Source organism: Cetorhinus maximus, chromosome 18 (genome assembly GCF_964194155.1).
Source record: "Cetorhinus maximus chromosome 18, sCetMax3.hap1.1, whole genome shotgun sequence".
NCBI lineage: Eukaryota > Metazoa > Chordata > Chondrichthyes > Lamniformes > Cetorhinidae > Cetorhinus > Cetorhinus maximus.
In genome coordinates this window covers 85,091,778-85,114,782 of record NC_135896.1, presented here as the reverse complement: position 1 = coordinate 85,114,782, position 23,005 = coordinate 85,091,778, and the positions used below count along the sequence as shown (strand labels likewise).

The 23,005-nt window shown below is 40.2% G+C and overlaps 1 protein-coding gene across 1 annotated transcript in view; it reads left to right on the top strand.

Annotated features, from left to right (window-relative positions):
* bub1bb (BUB1 mitotic checkpoint serine/threonine kinase Bb) overlaps window positions 1-23,005 on the top strand; it is an 87,784-nt gene that overhangs the window by 54,619 nt on the left and 10,160 nt on the right. Inside the window, exons 13-21 of the mRNA XM_078563106.1 lie at window positions 3,120-3,257; window positions 5,995-6,115; window positions 9,233-9,335; window positions 10,320-10,591; window positions 13,003-13,178; window positions 15,118-15,249; window positions 18,802-18,902; window positions 21,706-21,867; window positions 22,776-22,918. Of these exons, the coding sequence (XP_078419232.1) occupies window positions 3,120-3,257; window positions 5,995-6,115; window positions 9,233-9,335; window positions 10,320-10,591; window positions 13,003-13,178; window positions 15,118-15,249; window positions 18,802-18,902; window positions 21,706-21,867; window positions 22,776-22,918 (1,348 nt within the window). The remainder of the gene's footprint in view (window positions 1-3,119; window positions 3,258-5,994; window positions 6,116-9,232; window positions 9,336-10,319; window positions 10,592-13,002; window positions 13,179-15,117; window positions 15,250-18,801; window positions 18,903-21,705; window positions 21,868-22,775; window positions 22,919-23,005) is intronic.

Below are 23,005 nucleotides of genomic sequence, written 5' to 3'. Positions count from 1 at the left end.
GTAAGCAGAAAAATCTTCACCCCTGTTACAAACTGGAGGTGAAACTTTAGCCACAGACTTTATTGAAAAAAAAATTGCTGTGTAATTCTGGTCTTTTCATCTAACTGAACATTTTAGACCAGGATAATATTACTCAGTTGAGAGGTTACCATTTGATAGCCCAGTGCCTTAAATGTGCAACTACCTAAAAGAAAGAGCTTACACATGTGTAGTGCCGCTGATATCCTAAGCATTTTAGTCATGTTAATTTTATAGCATAGTCACATATTTTACAGGCAAACAGAACAGCCAAGGCTCACAACTTGATCTCATAGGGAGCTACAGAATGGTTTATGTGAGGTTGGTGGGGAGGATTGTCTGATTATTAGTGTTGATTGAGTTAAATGTTGGCCAGGCCACTAGAGAACTCCCTTGATCTTTTCAAAAGATGCCTTGGGATCTTTTCCATCTACTGAGGGGCAGATGGGTTCGTAATTCATCCAAAATACAACATCTCTGATGGAACAACTTCTGGCTTTTCACCATTTAGGAAGTACTCTAATTGACCATTTTTAAATTAAGTGTATGACTTCACACCTATATTGAAATTCATTTGCCACAATTTTATGTTTCTATTTACACTGTTTATCATGCCACCTAGTTTTATTAACTGCAAACTTGGATATGTGTGCTCTATTCTGTCATCTAAGGCATTAATAAATACAATAAATATTTTAAGGCCCAAACAAAGAGTCCTGTGGGATGCCATTTGTCACATCCTTCCATTATCCTTTTTCCTGTTTCCTACTCTACCAAACATATAGAAACAGAAAATGCTGGAAATACTCAGCAGGTCTGGCAGCATTTATGAAGAAAGAAGCAAAGTTGATCTTTCAGATCTGTGACCTTTTCTCAGAACTGGGAAAAGTTAGAAATAGATTTTGAGCAAGTGGCGTGGTGGGGAAGGTGGGGGTAGTTGTTGAGAGGGTGAGAAGAAGAACAAAAGGGGAAGGTCTGTGATAGGGTGGAGAACAGAAGAGGTTAAATGCAAAAATAGTTTATAATCTAACCATGTCAATAATTTGTCTTCAGTGCCAATTTTAGCTAACAGCATCTTAAGAGGGACTTTATCAAATGCCTTCTGGATAGCCATAAAACAAGATGCTTAGTTATTCTCCTGTCCACTACTTTAGTCACCTTTTCAAAAAAAATCCATCAGACATGACCTATTTTCAAATCCATGCTTGCTCGCTAATCAGCTGAAGTTTTTCAGTCATCCTATCTTTAACTATAAGTCTTAATTAGGACCCACAACAGATGTTAGGTCAACTAGTCTATAATTTCCTGGTTTCCCTCTCAACTTTCTTAAATAATGGAGTGACATTTAATTTTCTGATCTAAAGGAAACATTTCTAAATTGAGAACTTTGGAAGATCATAGAACATCTGGAATATTCTCACTCACTTTCTTTAGTGGAGGCAGGGTAATTGAATATTTTTAAAGCTGAGTTAGATAGTTTCTTCATTGACAAGGGAGTCGAAGGATATGGGGATAGAAAGGAAAGCCGAGTTAGGGCCACAAACAGACTGGCCATTATCTTGTCTCAAGGGGCCATAGGGCCCATTCGAATGTCCATATGTGTTCTTTAAGATCTAGTCTTGGAAATTATTTGGTGTTAGGGATTTGTTACACTCGTGCCCTTATTTTCATCATTCCTGTTAACTTGCGTTAATTTTGTTGCTTCCCCATTCTTGCTTCATTATTAGCTTCCTTTGGATGTCTAGCTTAAGACCCTCTTCCTCTACTGTAAATGACGACACAATTCAACTCTGAAGAAGGGTAATACAGACTTGAAACGTTAACTGTGTTTCTCTCTCCACAGATGCTGTCAGACCGGCTGAGTTTTTCCAGTATTTTCTGTTTTCACTATGACGCAATTCAATTGTTTAACATGTCGCAATTTACTTGTTTTCATCACAATACCCTATTTCACAGTTATCAGTTTCTAAGGGGTTCACATTGCCCTTATCCACCCTTTTTACTAATATTGTAAATTCCTCAAAACATAGAAAATTTACTTCACAGAAGGAAGCCAGTCAGCACGCTTCTGTCGCAGCTGAAATTTTTTTTTCAGATTTGCTTTGTAACTCTTTTTCTTGCCACCCTTTTCCTGTTCTTTGTATCAATCTCTTGATTGGTTTTTTTGCATCCTGTCAGCTTTTTTGTTTTATGTTGTCCATGGTTTTATTTTTTTAGCAAGTAGAGCTCTTCCCTTTAGGAGGATAAGCTAGTTCTGTACTACATTAATTCTTTTTGAAAACCTTGTGATGTTTTGTCGTTTTACTCTTTAAAAATTTGGCCAGTTTACTGCAGACAGTCTCTGTCTCATCCTGCTGATGTCGGCCTCACCAAATCCAGAATCTTATTAGCTTTCTCGGGTTTTTTTTTAGCTCTTTATATACTAAGCGATAGATTTTGTAGCATTTTAGTCACAAGTGCTCGTGCTCTTTTCCAGCTGAGTTCTACAATGTACGTAGTTGGAGCACAACTTGAGTAGTATCTTGTCCTAATTCCTCCTTTGCCCCTTCTAACTTAGCATGATGGGGTAAAAGGTCTTATCCTTTGCCTTGAGTAGATTGCTCGGAGTATTACAGTTCTGCAAAGCAGTTAGTTATGCTTCCACCACTCGGTCAGCTTGGGAATAAGTAAAACTTAAATAAAAACGTAGTTTATTAAAAAGAAAGAGACTTGCATTTATATAGCGCCTTTCACAACCACTGGACAACCAAAGCATTTTAATTAATTATTTCTTGAAGTGTAGCTACTGATGTAATGTCAAAAAGAAACAGTGCATGTTGGCTAGGAGTCCAAGGGTTCTGATTGCGACTGTATTTTCTACATGATGGTTAGGAACAGCACAGTTCACGCATAAGTAATACTGTAACTCGAGTCTTCTTACCTACCGTATTCGTGCAGCAGGTGCAATACATGGAGTATACTTCCAATTTGAATAAGGGCTTCACGGTGTTGGGTTTGCTTTGTTCAAACACTGCTGTTTCCAAATGTGAAAATACAAGGTACTTAGTCTACTCTACCAGGCCACTCCTTAGCATAAAAGCATTTCTCCTTTTCTATTACAGATATCAAAACCAATATGTTCCATGACCACGTTACTTGTTCCCAAATGAGTGGTGAAAGTCGGTTTGAGGATCTGGGTGCTGTATCTAGTGATTGCAACAAGGAAGACCTGGAATATGAAGCCCAGTTTATGAAATGTGGTAAGGGAGATGGCTCAGGTTTGGCCAGTACACGAGCAATTTTAGTGATGTTATGGTTTCAAGCGGTGCTGGGCTGTAATCCATAAACTGCACTTGCAATGTCCCTTTATTATCAAAGCTTCTGAGCTGTAGTAACGTAATGAGTATTTTTTCATAGCTGGAAGCACTCCAGATCTATTGTATCCATGCAAAAGCTTTGAAAGTCTACCTTTTGGCTTTTCGTTCAGTCTTCTGTCTATTATAATTGGCTCCATGGTAGGAAATATTCTTCTGGTTTGGAATGAGAAGATTACAATACTTTGGCTTTACAGATTCTCAATTATCCTATAAAATTAGGGTGTTGTATTGATGATACGTGACCGGTGATCCTTAACGGATCCATTACAGTTCCTTTTGAGATTAAGAAAGGAGTCAAACAAGTTTGTGTCATCATTTCAACTCTTTTTTTTGATCTTCCTTGTTGCCATGCTCCATCTGACGAGACAAGCTCCCTGCTGGAGTGCAGCTTATTTATCGAATGGACGGTAAACTATTTAATCTCAAGACTCCAATTGAAAACTAAGACCACCCCGACCTCGGGCATTGAGTTCCAATACACAGTAAGTGCTGTGTTGGAAAGAGATCTCCAGAGAATCGTTGATGTGTTTACTGAGGCATACAAGAAGATAGCACTTGCACTCAACATTCAGAAGACCAAAGTCCTCTATTAGTAGCTCCAAATGCACATGCTCCTGCCCCATTGATTAGGATTCATGATGAGTGCCTGGAAAATGTGGAACAACTTGCAGTACCTTGGAAGTTATCTTTCACAGAAGGCTGACATTGACGAAGAAATCCAGCATCGCCTGAAAACTGCTGGTGTGCAGCCTTTGGCCTCCTGAAGAAGTGAGTATTTGAAGATCGTGACATTGACTGAAACCAAGCTCATGGTCTACCATGCGGTCGTGATCCCTTTCTTACTGTATGGCGTTGAAACATGGACAATATATAGGAGGCACCTCAAAGTGTTAATAGTTCCACTATCTTTACCCCTGGCAAGGTAAACCTGTTCCCTCGTGCTTATTGTTAGCTTAGAATCTCAACTGAAAGAAAGTTCCAATCATGAAAGGAATGTAGTATGCTTGGTCAGCTATAGACTGGGTTCTGACATGAGGACCGCTATGTCAGGAGTCTCCAACCTAACAAAGTTCTCTTAGGATAGAACATACATAGAGGTACATTATAGCAGACTAAACTGTTGTTAAGTTTTCCAATACCAGCTCTTAGGATTCTAAGTTAGAATTCTAGGATGATGTTATATATGTGAGCTCGTGAAGATTTAGGTGTGAGATTACAACTCTTTTATATTTATTTAATAAATTTATTATTAAAACCGATTATAGATTACAGTTTATAAGAGAGGATAGCATCGATTGTCACTAAAACTATTCATAACATGCTTAAGATATATTTGACAAGGTTGAAGATAACATAGAGTTTGAATCCACTTTGATGAACTGTTTGGATAAACAAACATATTAATTTAAGACAATTATACTTACAATCCAGTATAATTTCTCCTTAAGTGAAAGTGTCTTTGTCTCAAAAAGATAGGGAATCCTGGACTAGGCCAGGACTTAACCTATATCCAAGGATGGCTGACTAAAGTGTCCCCTAGCCAGGTGTCTGTTTTAAAACCATCCTAGTTGAACTCAAATATTTGTATTGTATTCTTATCAAATTTAAGAATTCTAAGGACCATGCATATCAGATGTTTTCAGTCTGAAAACCCAACTGCATGTCTGGTTGGTTGCCTCCCAAGGACTTCACTCTTGAATTCCAGCGTTTTCTATAGTAACTGGCCTTGGCAATAGTTCAAATGCTGCAGCAGTGTTTAATCCAATTAATACAATTAACACCTTAAATTTTCCATTAATTGTGTTATTTTCTTTACAAAAGCACTAGTGTCATATCTTCTGCAGGCAGCATTGATGGTCTTGCAAAGTAAGTGGAAGGCCAGACACCAACATCAGTGTCCCCTCATACGTAGGCACCACAAACATCAATGCTATGATCATCTGCCATCCACTTCACTGGGATGATCATATAGTTTGGATGTCAGATACTAGGTTCCCAAAGAAAGTTGCCTTCTCCCAGCTCAGTTAGGGCAGATGCACCAGAGGATGACAGAAGAAGCACTTCAAGGATGTGTTGAAAGCCAACATGTTGGAATGCAACATTGACATCAACTCCTGGGAGCACTGGACCGAACCAGATGGCGGCAGAGCCTGTGGGAAGGATCCCAGCATTCTGAGACCTTACAATGGAAAAAATGAAGAGGAAAAGCCAGAGCGGCAAAAAGATCTCGCCATGACCCAAACTGATAATACACGCCAGACGTTCCACATGACAACAAATGCCCCATGTGCCATAAAGCCTGCAGATCCCTCCTGCCATTTTCAGACTTGTGAAAGACCATCATCCTCGCTGAGGAGGGATAACCAATATTAAATCTTGCAGTGAACATGCTTGAAGAGCCTCTGGTGGCTTGGTTGTTGGTTATAGAATAATATGTAGATTATTTTTTCCAACAATTGGTCTTTTCACAGACTAGGAAGACCTGAAAGCAGCAATGTATCCTCAATAAAGATCTTTAAAGAAGAAGGCGACAACTAGTGTAACAAATGAGTGGTAACTTGTGCAGTAACTGGCATGGTAATGTGATGCACTGTAATGAAATGTTATTTTTTCTTTCTAGCTGACAGAAGCCATTCAAATTCAGTCCCAGCCCTTGTGCCCCCTTTCTTGGGGTTACCATCTGCACCAACACCTTTCAGCATTTTTGATGAGAATGCAGATATTGAAAACCAGGAGAATAAGTGAGTCTGACCAGATAATATAGAAAAATTGATATAATTACTTTAGTATTGCTGAAAAAAGAGACTTGTCTAAGCTTTCCGTCTTGCACTGATCAGGACACTTCAAGAATATTAATATATGGGTAAAACAACAATTTACATTGTATGTGAAGAGAGTGCTGATTGGCTGGCAAGTGGCGTTGCCATGGAGAATGCACCAGTGATGGTGACTGACAATTAACTGCCAAGCATTGTTTGAAATTTAAACCAGGTAGCTTGACCCTGATTGGTCCTGAGGAATGAGTCAGTGAATGGCTGTCACTTATTTTGTTTAGCTGAAACAGGTGCAATATCTGCACATGTCCAATACTTAACCAATCTGCGCCTTGCTTCACCCTGTTCAGCAAAGCCTCTGCTTTGTCTTCCTTACCTCCTGCAACCTCCTCTAGCCATACAACCCTATAATATCTGTGCATTTCCAATTCTAGCCTTTTGTGCATCCCTGATTTCCATACCCTCACCATTGGCAGCTATGCTGTAAGCTCTCAAATTCCAAACTTCTCCACCTCTCTCCTTTAAGACATTCATTCATTTTTGAAACCTAACTCAGACTAAACTTTGATCATCTGTCCTAATATCTCCTTACGTGGCTGTCAATTTTTTTTTATAGAACTCCATTGAAGCATTGCAGAACGTTTTACTATGTTAAAGGCAATGATATAAGTTCTTATTTTCATTCCGTCCAATCTTCAGCTTTTTAAAACAAGGCCATGTAATCTAATTACTTAAAAACTCTTCCAAACCATTGTTGTTACTGAACTTGTTTACTGCTAACCTATTGGCCAGAATTTTTCCGTCGGCGATTTGGGGTGGGGCCCGCTCGCTGACGGGAAAATGACGTGGGATGACGTCAGGAGGAACCCCCGACATCATCCCGCCCCATTTAAATATTCAGGAAGGCAGGCAGACAGCAAAATCAGCTGTCCACCTGCCGACCTGTCAATGGCCAGTTTAGGCCATTAAGAGGGTAATTAAGCTAATTAAAGGCCCTGCCCGTCCACCCTTAAGGTTGGCGGGCAGGCCAGGAGCCTCGGCGGGAAGGAGAAAAAACATGAAACCTCACCCACCGGCTGGATGTCTGTTTAAAAAATTTTTAATAAAGTTTGTAATATTTATTAACATGTCCCATCTCGTGTGACATTGTCACATGAGGGGGACATGTTAATAGTTTTTTTATTTTGCTATTTTTGATGTTTTTTAGACTGTCACCAATCTCCCTGAGACAGCACTTAGTCTCAGGGAGCAGTGTGCTCTTTCGTGCGCATGCGTGAAAGAGCACACACTTCGACAGTTGGGGAATCCCTCTCTTTCTCCACCCCCCCCATCGGGCAGCCCGCTGGGCAGGCCTTAATTGGCCCGCCCACTCAAAATAGCGGCAGGGCCCGTTTCGGCGGCAGAGTTCGGCTGCCCGCCCGCCGCCGAGCTGGTGGGGCCCGCCTGCCCATCGAGGGCTAAATTCTGTCCATTGACAAGTATTGAAAATGAGCTATTGTTTGAGGAATGCCATATGTTGTAGGTCAGTGGTTCCCAAAATTTTTTGGTCGTGTAACCCTATTCAGATTTACCCCTTTTTTTTAAACTTCCCCTCCAATTACCACATGTTTTGTAAATCATTATTATAGATAAATATATGTCAATCTTTTACTTACTGTTAATTTGATGGATGAGCTTATTTGTGGGAGGCTCCAGCTTGCTGTTAACTGCCTCCCACTCGCTTGCTGTGAACAAGGGCTTGTTGGGGTTGGAGAGGGAGTGGCGAGAAAAGTTGCGGTTTGTTTTTAAAGACTGGACATGTGCAGTTACTGTGCTAAAACAAAAATTGGGGCAGCTCTATTCGAGGAGCCTAGACGAGCATTAAAGGGGGATGCCACCTTTACACAATTTCTCTTAAGTATACCCTGGAGACACCTGCCGTATCTCCAGGGGTATATGCACCCCACTTTGAGAATCACCGTTGTAGGTGATTTGTTTTGCGTTTCCAGGCACTTGCAAATATAATTTGAATCTTAATCAACTACATATGAATCTCTCTCAGTTTGGTAGAGCAAACTATGTATTCCTCTACTCAATTTCATTATTTTCTGATGGACTTCAGTTTTTCAAAGAAATTCCCATTTGTTTGTGCTGTGGGGAACCATTTTTAGTATGTTTAAGGACATTGGTGAATTGTATTTAGCTTTGATTCTTTTAGCCACATTATTAAGGCAAGACTGAAAACTACCAGAAAATGACAGTTCTAAAGTCTAACTTCATGTTACCTCACAGTACACATGCAACTGAGCATTGGCTGTTGCTTCTGACAGGGATTTTTGCATTGTAACATGTTTGGGTATAACTTCAGAGATGCACACCCTATTGCTAGTATGATTTTTTTCCACCTCTACAACATTTAACTGCCTTGTCTCCCTCCCTACCAACTAACTGTTTGCATAGAGTCTAATAAAATAACAAACTCTGCTCTGGATTGAATTATTTATTCTGTGTAAGTGTTAAAAAGGTAGCCTGTATGCTACGATTGTAAGCAACTGATCGCTTTAACTGCTTGAAATATATATTGGAACACTGAATGTGTAGTATTTAATCCTGCTTATTTTCTCTTTCAAAGGTGGTATTACCTTGTAGTTCCATAGAAAGCTTTGGAGTCACCATCACTTGCTCAACTGGTCACTATTCATATGTGAACCTTGACAGTGTGTACAGACAGGCTATTCTGCCTGTGACTTGCACTGGAGGCTCTTAACCTGCCTTCAACCAGCAATTGGGCACAAGTACATTGGCCTTTTCAATCCTCCTAACCCAGAGAACTGAAGCCAATTTTAGTGCTCCTAACTGTCATACTGATTGAGACTAGCTGACTCATACAGACCAGGAATTTAACCTTGGGCTTTTCTCCTCATCAGGTAAAGGCCATTGGAGAATTTCTTTCTGCTTTTTGACTGTTTTCAATTCCTTTTGAGACCAATGTAGATTAAAGCAATTAATTCAAATTCTAACTTTTGAGACTTCTAGGTACAAATCATACCAAAGTTGAGATTTAAGGGATGATTGGCCATTGGACACTCTTTTTGTATTTTCAAGGCCGCCAGCAAATTACTTGAAGACCAGTACTCGATGGCAGCTTTCTGGAATCCTTGTACCATCGCAACGTGTTCTGACTGAGGGAGCCTGTGCTGCTGAATGTGTAAGTGATAATACTGTAGAAAAATTATATATTTGTCAGTTTTCCCTAAATTTGTAATTCATTGAAGCAACACAAGAACTCTGAATTTGTCTATGTGCAACGGTAGGGAAAAGGGACTTGAGTTATTTGGGAAAGTGAGAGAAGGTGCACTTGTTCCCTTGCTTAGAACAGAAAAGGTTAAGGGGAGATTTAATAAACTTGCTCAAAATTGGGTGGTTTTGGAAGTACGTAAGGAGAAATTGTTTCCACTGCCCAGACAGCCACTAACCAGAGGTCACAATTTAAGACCATTGGCAAAAGAGCCAGAGGTGGGGTTTTTTTAAAGCACGAAATTATGATCAGGAATGTAATGTCCAAAAGGGTAGTGAAAATGGATTCAATGTAACTTTCAAAAGGAATTGGCCATGTACTTGAAAAGGATTATAGAGAACATACAGACTGTAAGAGACTAATTGGCTCTTTCAAAGAGGTGGTGCAGTGGCCAAATGACCTCGTTTTTTGCTGTAAGATTGAGTATTGTTATTAATTACTTTTTCTTCTCGGTAGAATGGGGAATCCTGTTCTTTACAACTTTTCTACTTATGCTTATAAGATCAGGAGCTGCTGCATGCACTGATGTTCTCTGACATAGCATGTCCTTGTGAATATAATGCGTGACTTTGAATTTTTGAACATTTCTTTTTAGGAACTCACTTTTTTTAGCTGCTGAATTGTGAATTACTGCTTTTTAAAAATTGTCCAAGACTAATTGAATTGGCGCCATCAGTAATGGACCATTGCTTTTATTTCTCCTTGACAATTGTGATCTTTGGTGTCTGTCTAAAACGAGTCTGCATATTTTCCCCTGCTTATGACTACAGCCATTGCTATCTGACCAGTTTTAGATATTGGTTTAAAATTTCTCTGCATTTTGGGGTATCAGTTAGCATTGTTGTTGAATATGTATGTGGATAAATAGTAAATAGGAGTTTTAACTTTTTAAAGGATGATTTGGATGGGATTGAACCCCTGAACGAGGACCACTTCGTGAGCAGTGATTACCCAAACAAGACCCTTGGCCCTTATCCTGAAAACACATGTGACTTTACCAGGGGGGCACATTTGGTCTCCACCCCTTTCCACCGAAATCCTCTGACTGATGACCAGGAGAACTCAATCAAACAGAACTCCATAGATGGTAGTAAAAGTGCTCTGAGTTCACTGTCACCCATCAAGGAGTCCTTGTTTGACCAACCTCTGCATTTGAAGAAACTAAGGTAAGAAATTGCTCTGTAGTCCCTGGCGTTTTGCTAGCTTTTTATTAGACTACATTGCAAAGCTTAGCCAACGAAAAATGTGTTTCGTGGAATAATCAGCTTTGTGTCATTGAACAGCAGCTGAAGTCTAGGAGAAATGTAACTTCCACATTCTAATCTTTTTTATATAAACACTAATTTTATTACTAGCAAAAAAAATCCTCTCTGAATCTTCTACGATGCTTATTAAATAGAAATGCTTATTATTCAGAACAGCTTCTTGGGAAATATTGGGCAATGATTTTGGACTAGCCTCTATGGAACTGATCAGTTGATGTAAACTAGATGTGATGTGATCGAGATTCTCCTTAACCCCTTCTTACTGGATTTATCATCCCCTTTTTAAGGTGCTTATTGTATAGTTGAAGTAGTAGTTTTCCAATGTTCGATTTCTTCCAGAAGGGGCCATAAGTTGACTAATTTTCTAACTAACTTTGTGCATCTTGATATTTTGTGAGGAAATGGGTACTAAATATTTTAAAATAGCAAAAGAACAGGGAAGATTTTTTTGTATATAATAGGATGTAAGACTGTGAAATCCCTGACTGGAATAAATGAATGAAATAGCAACCATGTCAACATTTGCAAATAGATAATTGAAGGAAAGGAATATAAAGGGATGCAGAAACAAGATAGACCTGTGCAATTAGGGCTGCTGCTCATGTGGAGGGTAAACACCAATATTGACTGCTTAGGCCATTGGACCGGTTTCTGTGTTCTTTGCCTCATAAAGAAATGGTGAGGGTTTCTGGGGATCCCCTGCAACACTGTTAAGGCTGCAAGTCTTTGGACTGGTTTTAAAAAAAAAAAATGGGGATGAAGGGCAAGATAAGAATGAGAATGGTTGGCCATATACTCCTCAAAGGAGAAGTAGCTAGAGGAGTACGGGAATAGAATAAGTCGTGATTTAGAGTTAAGCGCTACGCCACTACCATGAAAGCTTGGGCTTTCTGCCCTAGATCTGCACCAAGACTAAGACTGCCTATTTTCACCTCTTAAAAAGTTGCTGCTGAAACTGACATTCAGCCCTTTACTTCCTGAACTCCTGAATTTTTCCAGCACATCTCCCACATTCTATCCTCCCCAAACTTGAGATCATTCAAAATTGCTGGCTCTGTCTTAACTTGCACCAGTGACCCACCTTCCCTGTGCTCCCTGATCTATATTGGCTTCAGGACAAGCAATGCCTTAAAATAAAAAATTTCACCCTTGATTTTTAAATCTTCCTGGACTTTCCCCTCCACACTCTTCTTTCGGCCTACAATACTGCACACTTGCCCCACTATCCTCTCCCCTTCCTGGATACCTCTGCTCTGTCAGCTCCAGCCTGTTAAGCATTCCTGCTTTTTAATTACTCCACTATTGGCGGCTGTGCCTTCAGCTCCCTAGGCTCTAAGTTCTGGAATTCTTTGCCTCTATCACTCTGCCTCTCCACCCCTCTTCTTCTCTTAAGATACTTCTTAAATCCTAGCTCTTTGAATAAGTTTTTGTTCATCTGGCTTAATATCACCTTATGTGGCTTGGGATCTGATTTTGTTCCAAAATGCTCCTGTTGAGTGCCTTGGAGTGTTTTATTACAATAAAGGCATCTATATAAATGCAAGTCGTGGGATGTTGTTTTAACAAGGTCCTTTTCAGTACAGTGACCAGGCCAGAAACTTGATGGGAGGAGTTCAGACATGGAATTGTGGTACAGATGGGCACAGATTTCCAAGTGACAAATGTTCAAGGATTTTGGGGAGGAAAGGGTGGTTCGAAATGGGTAGTAATTTGCTGGTACATTGAGGTCCAGAGCAGATTTTTGAGGAGAGGACTGATTGTCAGCAAATTATGAAGTGGGGGACAGTACCTGAAAAAAAGACAATCATTAACAATATCAGCTAATGTGGGGCCCATTGATGGAAGTTGTGGTCAACATTTGAATGTTTTAAGCAATGTTAAAAGACTTAACAGATCAGATCTCTAGTGGGAGAATTCAGAATAAGGCCACATAACGTCAAATGAGCTAGACTGATCAGGGATGACATCAGGGAGCACTCCATCACACTAAGGACATTGGAAATCTGGAATGATCTCTCCCAAAAAGCTGAGGCTAGATCAATTGGAAAATTGCTAAACTGGGATTGCTAGATTTTTGTTAGATAAATGTACATGGGTGGTGGATGTGGTGTGAGATCAATATGGTTGGAACTGACTTAATCCTATTTCAATGACAATTCTGCAATTAATTCAAATATGTAACGGTCCTTCACATGTCGATGGATATAATTCTCTTTGCAACTTTCCATTATTATAATTCAATGTGCTGGGTGGGTTTAGTCTATAATATTGTAAATGATTGGACAATATTTGAATTTTTGTTTGTACCACAGCCCAATTCAGGAAGCAAGTGAAGATGGCCTGTCCTCTGCTGCCACCACCACCTCTTCCGCAGTCTCCTCTTCTTCTGTGGGAGGACTTGGTACTATGAGTGACTTGAATGTCTTTGAAAAACTGGAACTGGGTCAGTTGAACTCTTGTGAGACCAACAATGTCAATTCCACCTCTGGTATGGACCTGCTATCTCTGTTTAGTCTTTAGGATCTATTTAGGCTTATTGTTGGTAACTTAGTTAGCAAGCCAACTATTCAGTTACCATTCTTGACAGTGTGGCTAAACTGGATTAACATCGTGAGTTATTAGTTAACAGTGGATTCTGACTCTGAGGAAAGCTGGTGATGATCAATACAAGGTGCTGAACCCAAGGAGGAACTGCAAAAATATCATTTATTTAAAGATTATATAAAGATTATTTAAATGGTTACTTAAAGAAGGATGCTAAAGTACTGAATAATATGCTGAAAATGTTTTGAAAATCTTGCAAATATCAGTGTTTTAGCATTAGGTATTGAGTAACTATTTTCAAAGATTTCCAAAGGTTTATATTCAAATATGGGATTGTGTGATGCGAGGCATTTTTGCTCAGTAATGGATCATTTATTGGATTCTTTCTTGCTGTCACAGCACACAGATTAAAATTTATTATCCCTAGCTCTATTCAGTGGAGAATATGCACCTCAGACTGGCTGTTATATACATCTCTGCTCAAGGCCTTGAATGTTTAGGTTGATTGTTACCATTACGCTTTGAAAACCTGTCACTGATTTGGAACTGATTTCAGCTAAATCATTCAACTCGATATGAACATGGGTTTGATTGACAGTTGTATCTGTAATGATAACACAAGTCTGGTTTTCGAAGACCAGTGCCATGATTCCTTGGAAACTTTTTTTTTGTTTCTGTCTATTGCTTCTCGGAGTACAATATATTATGGGTGTATAGTCGTGTATCTTTCACAAACCCATTATATAGTTAAGGGTTGGGAGAACCCACTACGTTCTTCAGTTTAATTGGACTTCAGGGCTCTCCCGAATGAGTCTCCAAGCACTGGCCCTAACCTGCTCTATATTTCCCCCGTTCCAAATGGAGGCCAGACTTGAAATTGTATTTTAGTCATTTCTGTTTTTATCTTACAAAAACAAAATACCACAGATGCTGGAAATCTGAAATAAAAACAAATGCTGAAAATGGTCTGCAGATTCAGCAGCATCTGCGGAGAGAGAAACAGGATTATTGTTTCAAGTTTAATCAGTTTTAATGATGGGTCCATCTCTCAACAGCAAGCCCTATGAACATTGAGCAGAAACCCCCCCCTGCCCCCCATGTAAGCCCTTTTGGCAGGTGGCTCTGGAGCTATTAACCGTAGCCATTCAGCTGCCAGTTTGGAATGTCGTTGGAGTTGTCAGTGGCAAAAAGAAGCACTTGCGGGAGATGTGGCTAACCTGTGATTCTAATTGTTGTAAATATACAATACCGTTCATTTAACTTGTTTAATATGCAAATTTGTCTAATGGGGTTTGAAGCCTTAGCCAAGGACTTGATGGTGTTATCGTTTCCACTGAGGTCAGAAAGATCATTTGGTGGCACATAATGTATTCCAGAATGCAGTGAGATTTCTCTGATCATAGTTGTGCTTCACCCACCAAATATTTAATCAATCTGCCTTGTCTGGTATGTACGGTCAACTTAAGCTCAGGAATATATCTAAGGCAAATGTTGTATGTATTTATTAAGTGCTCATCTAATATTGCCAGCAGTAATTTCTAGGCTTTGGTCTTGAACCATAGTTGTAATAGTTCTTCATTACAGTAGCCACCCTACAGTCTTCCAGTCCTCACCAGGCCATGGCTCTCTGAATTGCTTTGATACTGGTGAAATTTGTTATCTGTCTTTTAGCCAGAAATTTTGATCTCCAAGTTGGCATATCTTATCTACCATGGATTACATGCTGCCAAAAAGTATGCACACTCTTGCCTTCAAAATTAATAAAATGGGCATATTCAGTGGCCGCCACGACACACCATTAGCTATGAATTGTTGCACTAGTGTAAAGGGCCAAATATGCTTTGTTCTCCTTGTTTCTGAAATCCCACTCTGATGAATTCCAGATAATCCTTGGGATATAGAAGTGCGGAATCAGTTGCTGTTGTCCCTTTCAGTTCCATTGAGCTCGCTCCCAGAGTTCCACATTCAGGACAGCCCAATACCCACACTTGAAGATGGACTCGAGCTGCATCTGGGTAAGAGACACAATACTTTTTTCTGATCACATCACCTGGTAGTGTTTTAATAGCAGTGGCTTGGAAAACACTTAAGGAAAAGTGGGGGAAAGAAGCATATAAATTAGAGTGCAAGATCGTAATGGGACAAATCTGACCCAAAATGGCTTAACTACTGATGTTGGACAAATGTTGGCTTTGGAACAATTTTATGTTGGATTTCTGCAGAGCAAATTGGGAATTCTATGCTCCAGGTGTTCCGTGCTGCATTCACATCATTACAAATATAGTTTTAACTGTTTATAATACTTTACTGCCTGTTTAGCTTTGGGCTATTAGCCTAGTCCCATAGATCTAAGTGGCTAGCCATGTTTTACATAGAGTAGAAGTCCTCTTTTATACTAGTGGGATTAAAAAAATACAGACTCTTAATTCAGCTCATGCTGATTCTTAAGTTTTGCCAGGTGCCCTTCCAAACTTCTCTTAACTTGATGCTGCATTGGGCTAGACTGCTATCTTTACCCTCCTGAACTGTTGCTCCCAACAGCGAAGGTTTCTGTTCTCTTTGCAGCAGAACTCTAGATGTCTGACACATTCGCCTCAGAAGGTCCATGGCAGTGTCGAACTGAAAATTGATTGAATTTTCTAAACTTAATTTTCAAATTGTAATATTCTTCAAATATCTGCATTGTCATCATGCTATCCAGGAGTTTTTGTTTACACTACAAAGCAACTACAATGCCCTAGGAGTTAAAAACAAAAAGCTAAAAGCTACTGCGGATGCTGGAAATCCAAAACAAAAACAGAATTACCTGGAAAAACTCAGCAGGTCTGGCAGCATCGGTGGAGAAGAAATCAGTTAACGTTTCGAGTCCTCACGACCCTTCGGCAGAACTGAGTATAGTTAGGAGAGAGGTGAAATATAAGCTGGTCTAAGGTAGGGGGGGGGCGGCCCCGGCCCCGCCCCCCCACCTTAGACCAGCTTATATTTCACCTCTCTCCTAACTATACTCAGTTCTGCCGAAGGGTCGTGAGGACTCGAAACGTTAACTGATTTCTTCTCCACCGATGCTGCCAGACCTGCTGAGTTTTTCCAGGTAATTCTGTTTTTGTTATGCCCTAGGAGTTCCTGGACACCCAAAATATGGGCTCCCTGCAATTTGTCGCAGTTTAAGATTAGAATTGTCATCTTGATTGCAGGAAGATCTAGATTTTCTGGAATCTCCCAGGCTGCAGCTTGTACAGCATTGGAAACACCTAGTTATCTTAAAAGCAGAGAAGATTTGACATCTGATGTACAAACAAATATGACAATATTTGTGTCCAGCAAGAGTAACCACAATTTTGTTTATGGAGATGCGGGCAAGGATTTCACTTGAAATAAATAGTCACTGCCTTTTATGCTTTGGCCTGCTTTTTGTGGACAGGACATACCTGGGCAATTTCCCAACATTGCTGGGTAGATGCCAGTATTGTAGCTGTACTGCAACAGCTTGGCTAGAAGCATAGCGAGTTCTGGAGCACAAGTCTTCAGTATTATTGCCAGAATGTTGTCAGGGCCTATAGCTTTTGCAGTATCCAGTGCCTTCTGCCATTTATTGATATCAAGAGGGTGAATTGAATTGGCTGAAGACTGGCACCTATGATGCTGGTGACTTCAGAAGGAGATAGGGATGGATCATCCACTCGGCACTTCTGGCTGAAGATGGTTGCAAATGCTTCATTAAGCCTTGTATTTTGCACTGATGTGCTGGGCTTGCCCCATCATTGAGTATGGGGATATTTGTGGAGCCACCTGCTCCAGTTAATCGTTTAATCGTCCATCACTATTCACAACTGAATGTGGCAGGACTGCAGAGCTAGATCTGATCCGTTGGTTGTGGGATCGCTTAGCTCTGTCTATTGCATGCTGCTTCCACTGTTTGGCATGCAAGTGTCCTGTCTTTTAGCTTCACCAGGTTGACACCTCAGTTTTACGTATGCCTGGTGCTGCTGCTGGCATGTCCTCCTGCACTCTTCATTGAACCAGGGTTGATCCCTTGGCTTGATAGTAATGGTAGAGTGGGGGATGTGTCAGACCATGGCGTTACAGATTGTGGTTGTATAGGATTCCGATGCTGCCGATGGCCCACAGCCCCTCATAGATGCCCGTTTTTGAGTTGTTAAATCTTTCAAAATCTATCCCACTTAGCACAGTGGTAGTGCCACACAACACAATGGAGGGTATCCTCAATGTACAGATGGGACTTGTGTTTTCGTTAGGACATCAGCTTATACCTTATATAGTGATTGTTTAGACACACTCCAATGAGCTGCAGCTTGTTTTCAGCAAGACTTCAATCTTTTGACAGAACTGTTGACCTGAGACCTAAATTCTCATTAAATGAATGTTCATGTACTGAGGTTGCAAAAGCCACTGGATGCCTAATACCTGCCGATGACTGCTTATGCAAATATTACAATCGTTTGTAGCTATTTTTATATAGCAATGGTGTGTGTTTAGAGCAATTAGTAATTATACTATTAAAGTGGCATGAATGCTTTCTGTGGTTATTAAAAGTGAGCATTCGATTCTTGCAAAGTTGGAAGAAATTGTTATTTGTGCATTGACAGTGTTACAATCCAGTGTTAGACTCTGAACTGGGTCATTTCAGATAGTACTCCATTCCCTAAAACAAAACCTGTGTTCCTTAATGGAGGAAGTCATTAAATACTCTTGTATCTAGCCTGTTTGCTATAATTAGTGCAGTTATTGATTGTATGAAAATGGAGCCAGGCTGTACCTTCTTCCAAGATCTAAAATTTATTGTCTCAAATGTATTCACCTGGAGCACATTTTTTTTACATATTATTCATCCATCTAATGGTTCTCTTGGGTTTTTGAGAAGAATATTCTGGTCACATTAAATGGAATTGTCTATATTTGAAAATGTTTCCTCCCTTCCCCTCTAATTTATCAAAATTATGTTTACATGCTATCAAGTGTTGAATTATTATGGCAAATGGGAGCATAAACTAACCCACTTGTCCAGCAGTGTCTAATGCTGCTGCAACATGTACCTTCTTTTATAATGGGCTTTTTTGGCAGCTGCTTAAGTGTTTTTATAGAAAAGGTGTTTGATGTTGTTGTCCTAAATGAATATACCTCAACTGTTAACTTCTTTTCACTTGTGGCTCAGTTGATAGCACTCACCTGAGACAGAAGGTCATGGGTTCAAGACTCACTCCAGAGGCTTCAACACAACATCTGGGCTGACACTCCAATACTGATTGCTGCACTGTCAGAGGCACCTTTTTTTCAGATGACATGTTAAATCAAGGCCTTATCTGCCCCTAGTTAAAAGTAAAAGATTGCTGGTATTTCAAAGAAGAGCAAGGAAGTTTTCCCTGGGGTCGTAACTAATTTTTATCCATCAACCAGCACCTCAAAACAGATTATAAAGTCATATACCTTGGTGGTAGTTGTGGGATCTTATGCCCACACTAGAACAGTGTCTGCAGTAAGAGTACTTAATTGGTTGTAAAATACTTTGTGATACCCTGAAGTTATGAAATGTTTTGTTTTCCCTGCAGGCTCGCAAGCCTTTAACATTAAACAAGCAGCAGTACATGAACAGTACCGTGTATTCTTCGGAACTAATTCAAGCTTGAATTTGTCCAAAGCTATAATTAAGGTAGGTATCCCATCAAGCCAGCAGATAAGACCACAAGGCGTAGGAGCAGAAGCCATTCAGCCCATTGAGCCTGCTCTGCCATTCAATGAGATCATGGCTGATTTGATAATCCTCAACTCCACTTTCCTGCCTTTTTCCCATAACCCTTGATTCCCTTACTGATTAAAAATCTGGCTGTCTCAACCTTGAACGTGCTTAACGACCCAGCCTCTACAACCCTCTACGGTAAAGAATTCTATGGATTCACTACCCTCTGAGAAAAGAAATTCCTCCTCATCTCTGTCGTAAATGGGTGACCCCTTACTCAGAGATTATGCCCTTTGATCCTAGACTCTGCCCAAGGGAAAACAGCCTCTCAGCATCTACCCTGTCAAGCCCCCTAAGAATCTTGGATGTTTCAATAAGGTCGCCTCTTATTCTTCTAAACTCCAATGAGTACAGGCCCAACCTACTTAATCTCTCCTCATAAGAAAATCCCTCCATGTCCAGGATCAACTTACTGAACCTCCTCTGGACTGCCTGCAATGCCAGTATATCTTTCCTTAGATAAGGGGACCAAAACTGTTCACAATATTCTTGGTGTAGTCTAACTAGTGCCTTGTATAGTTTTAGCAAGACTTCTTATACTCCATTCCCTTTGAAATAAAGGCCAACATTCCATTTGCCTTCCTATTACCTGCTGAACTTGTATGCTAGCTTTTTATGATTCATGCATGAGGACCCCCAAATCCCTTTCCAGCTTTCTGCAGTCTTTCTCCATTTAAATAATATTCAGCTCCGCTATTCTTCCATAACCTCGCATTTCCCACATTAAATTCCATCTGCCAAATTATTGCCCACTCACTTAACTTGTCAATATCCTCCTGCAGACCCTGTGTCATCCTCACCACTTGCCTTCCCATCTATTTTTATGTCATCCACAAACTTGGCGATAGTACATTCACTTCCCTCATCCAATTCATTAATATATATTGTAGATATTTGTGGCTCCAGCACTGATCCCTGTAGCACTCCACTAGTTATAGGTGTATGTATAATGAGACCTTTATTCAGAGCAATGTCAAGCATCTTACAGGTTTGGAGAACAACACAATTACCTGGTCTAGCCTCATTGCCATTTAGTTTTGTTTTTGTTTGGCAATAGTGTGTGGTCTTTTTCGGAGCACTCTTACTGCGGAGAAGATTAACGGATATTAGGAATGAGTGAACCATCTTCACTCCCCCTGCCCAAATTATGGAGATTTCTCATTCTATACAAATTGCCTAATTTGCAATCTGTAAACTCTATTCTAGTGGACCATTATTAATATAATGGAAATTCTTTAAAGGCATATTTAGTAAAATAAAAAAACAAGCTGGTACTGCAGTCGCTCTTTATTTGCTATGTAAGCATACACCATGAAGGAGTTTTGTCATGTTAATGTGAGAGTGGGAGCGTCATCAGTTTTCCTGTAATGGGTTTGTTGGAGGCATCTTGGAACTAAGCCCTTCTCTTGAACAATTCAACACATGGTCAATAAATTGATTTTGAGGCTGTCACCTAGTTAACCTAAAATTTGTATCTACACTAAAAATCTTGCTATTGTGTTCAATTAGCTAATCTGTCTTGGGATATGGGGTGCTAAAATTAACTGGCTAGGAAGATAAAACAACCAGAGTTCTGATACCTGTCCTGTGATACCCTTTCCACAATTGCTGGAAAAATCAAATGAGCATTCAGGCACATACTGGAAACCTGAAATATTTTAGACGCCCTGTTGAAATTTGGTTAACAACCGAAAACGCGATCTTTCTAAACTGTAATAGCCCCTACTGTTGAATAATCTGTTGAATTTGCTGCACACGCCAGGAAGTCAGGAGTTTGATGGAATACTCTCCACTTGCCTGGATGAGTGCAGCTCCAACAATACATAAGTAGCTCAACACAATCCAGGATGAAGCAGCCTGCTTGATTGGCACCCCAACCACCACCTTAAATATTCACTCCCTCCACCACCGGCGCACCATGTATTCCAACAACATGCCAAGGCTTCTTCAACCTCTACCACCTAGAACAACGAGGATAACAAGCACACGGAAACACATTATGGGGACTGGGATTTTAATGATGAAATTGCTGGGTCAGAGGCTAAGTGAGTGGGATTTTTGTGCAAAGAAGGGGACCAGTACAGTGTTTAGAATGAGGAGCGGGTAAGTATTGGAGATATCTATCTTGAGTACACCAATCCTGATTCACTCCAAAAATAACAATCCCCTTGACTAATTTATATAGTGCCTTTAATGTAGAAAGCCTCCCAAGGGTTTTAGAGATTTTATTGGATGAGATTGGATACTGAGTCACAAAAGGACTTAATCGGGCCAGGTGACCCAAAGGCTTGGCCAATCGTGTAGATTTTAAGGAGTATCTTAAAGCAGGAGAGATTTTGGGAGGAAATTCCAGAGCTTAGGACCTTGGCAACTGAAGACATGGTCACCAATGGTGGAGCAAAGGAAGTCAAATTTGCACAAAGAGACCAATTTGGAGGAGTGCAGATACCTTAGTTGTCGGGCTGGAGGAAGATGGAACCAAGATGTGGGTGAGGCCGTGCAGAAATTTGAATACCAGGGTAGAATTTTAAAATTGAGGCATTGATTCCTGGATTAGCAATGAGGATCTGGGGTGATAGGTGAGCAGGACTTGGTGCAAATTAGGATACGGGCAGCAGTATTTTGGATGATTGGCATTTTAGAAGGCTGCACCACTTGAAGTACATCTAATATTAAGCATGCATAAATCCTGACCCCTGAACATTTCCCTCAACAGATATATTCACATACAGTTCCATGGGACTTCTACATCAATCAACAACTTAAGATGCGGCTTGGTTCCCAGTTCAATAATTACTTCAGCCAGAACCACAGCTGCTACTTGTTTGAGAATGGATGTGTGACAGTGGATGAGGTCAAGAACTGTGAAACTCTACAGGTGAGATCTGCGAATCTTCGCAGAGAGAATTACAGAATCTTTTACACTGATGCTGCAGTGGTAAATAACTTGCTCCATCCTACCTTCCACCAAGGGCTTTGATGGGGAAGATTAGTGAAGGATAATAGCTGTATGATTCATGTACCTCTCTTGGCAGTGGAGACAGCCAATAGACCGTTCCAATGGGCAATTGTTGAAAATCATTAAGTCATTGACCAGTTACCAGGTTAATGAATAAATGCGCCTCCTGGTGTGGTACTGAGTACGATAAACAAACTGTGCTTTTGAGGCTGCTGCAGCTGTGGCCTAATTTAGGGTAGGGGCAGAAAATCAGTGAAGGTTCCCACTGCCCAGACACTATCTGATGACTCCCTTACTGAATGTTCTGTGTATTAAATCAGAACAATGCAGGGCTTGACTGTGCAGCTTATTTATTAGTTTGTTGACACCTACTATTCAGCTCAAGTCTGAGGAATGGCTATTTGGGTAAGGAACCAGAGGGCAACCAAAGCAGCAGAGCCATACCCAGCTTAACCTGCCATTCATTTGAATAGTGAGGGAAGAAAAAAAGAGGTAAGAATAGAAAATTCCAGAGATTCTTGATTATATTACATAGGACACAATAGAATACAATTAACGTTTAATATAATAGTTCTACATCAGAGGTGACTGCCATGACATTATGGTTTATTACTGGCTAACATTATGGAGGGTTTTTTTTTCTGAAATGTCCACAATATTAAACAGTGAAGTCGCTAGTATTTCTTGATTTCCTTTGTACAAATAATTTTACGAAACTTTTATTTGAATCTTTTCTTGACTCACTTGAAAATGAAGTCTGATCTACAATTGGGACCAATCATCAATGCACTTCTAATAGCTTTTTAACCTTTGTTTTCCTTTTGTAGGGTCTGTCTCAGATGTGGGAATCTGTGCCAGAAGCACTGGTTCTGTTCCTGACACATGACCTACTGGTCTTAGTGGAACTGATGCATACAGCTGAAATTGTTCATGGGGGCATAGCACTGGAAACGCTCTTCGTGGGTGACAGGTTTGTTTAACCTGTTTTACAAAGCTTTCAGCAGAATAATGCCTTTTTTCTTGCATGGGCTTGGGATATTTCGACGATGGGTTGGAC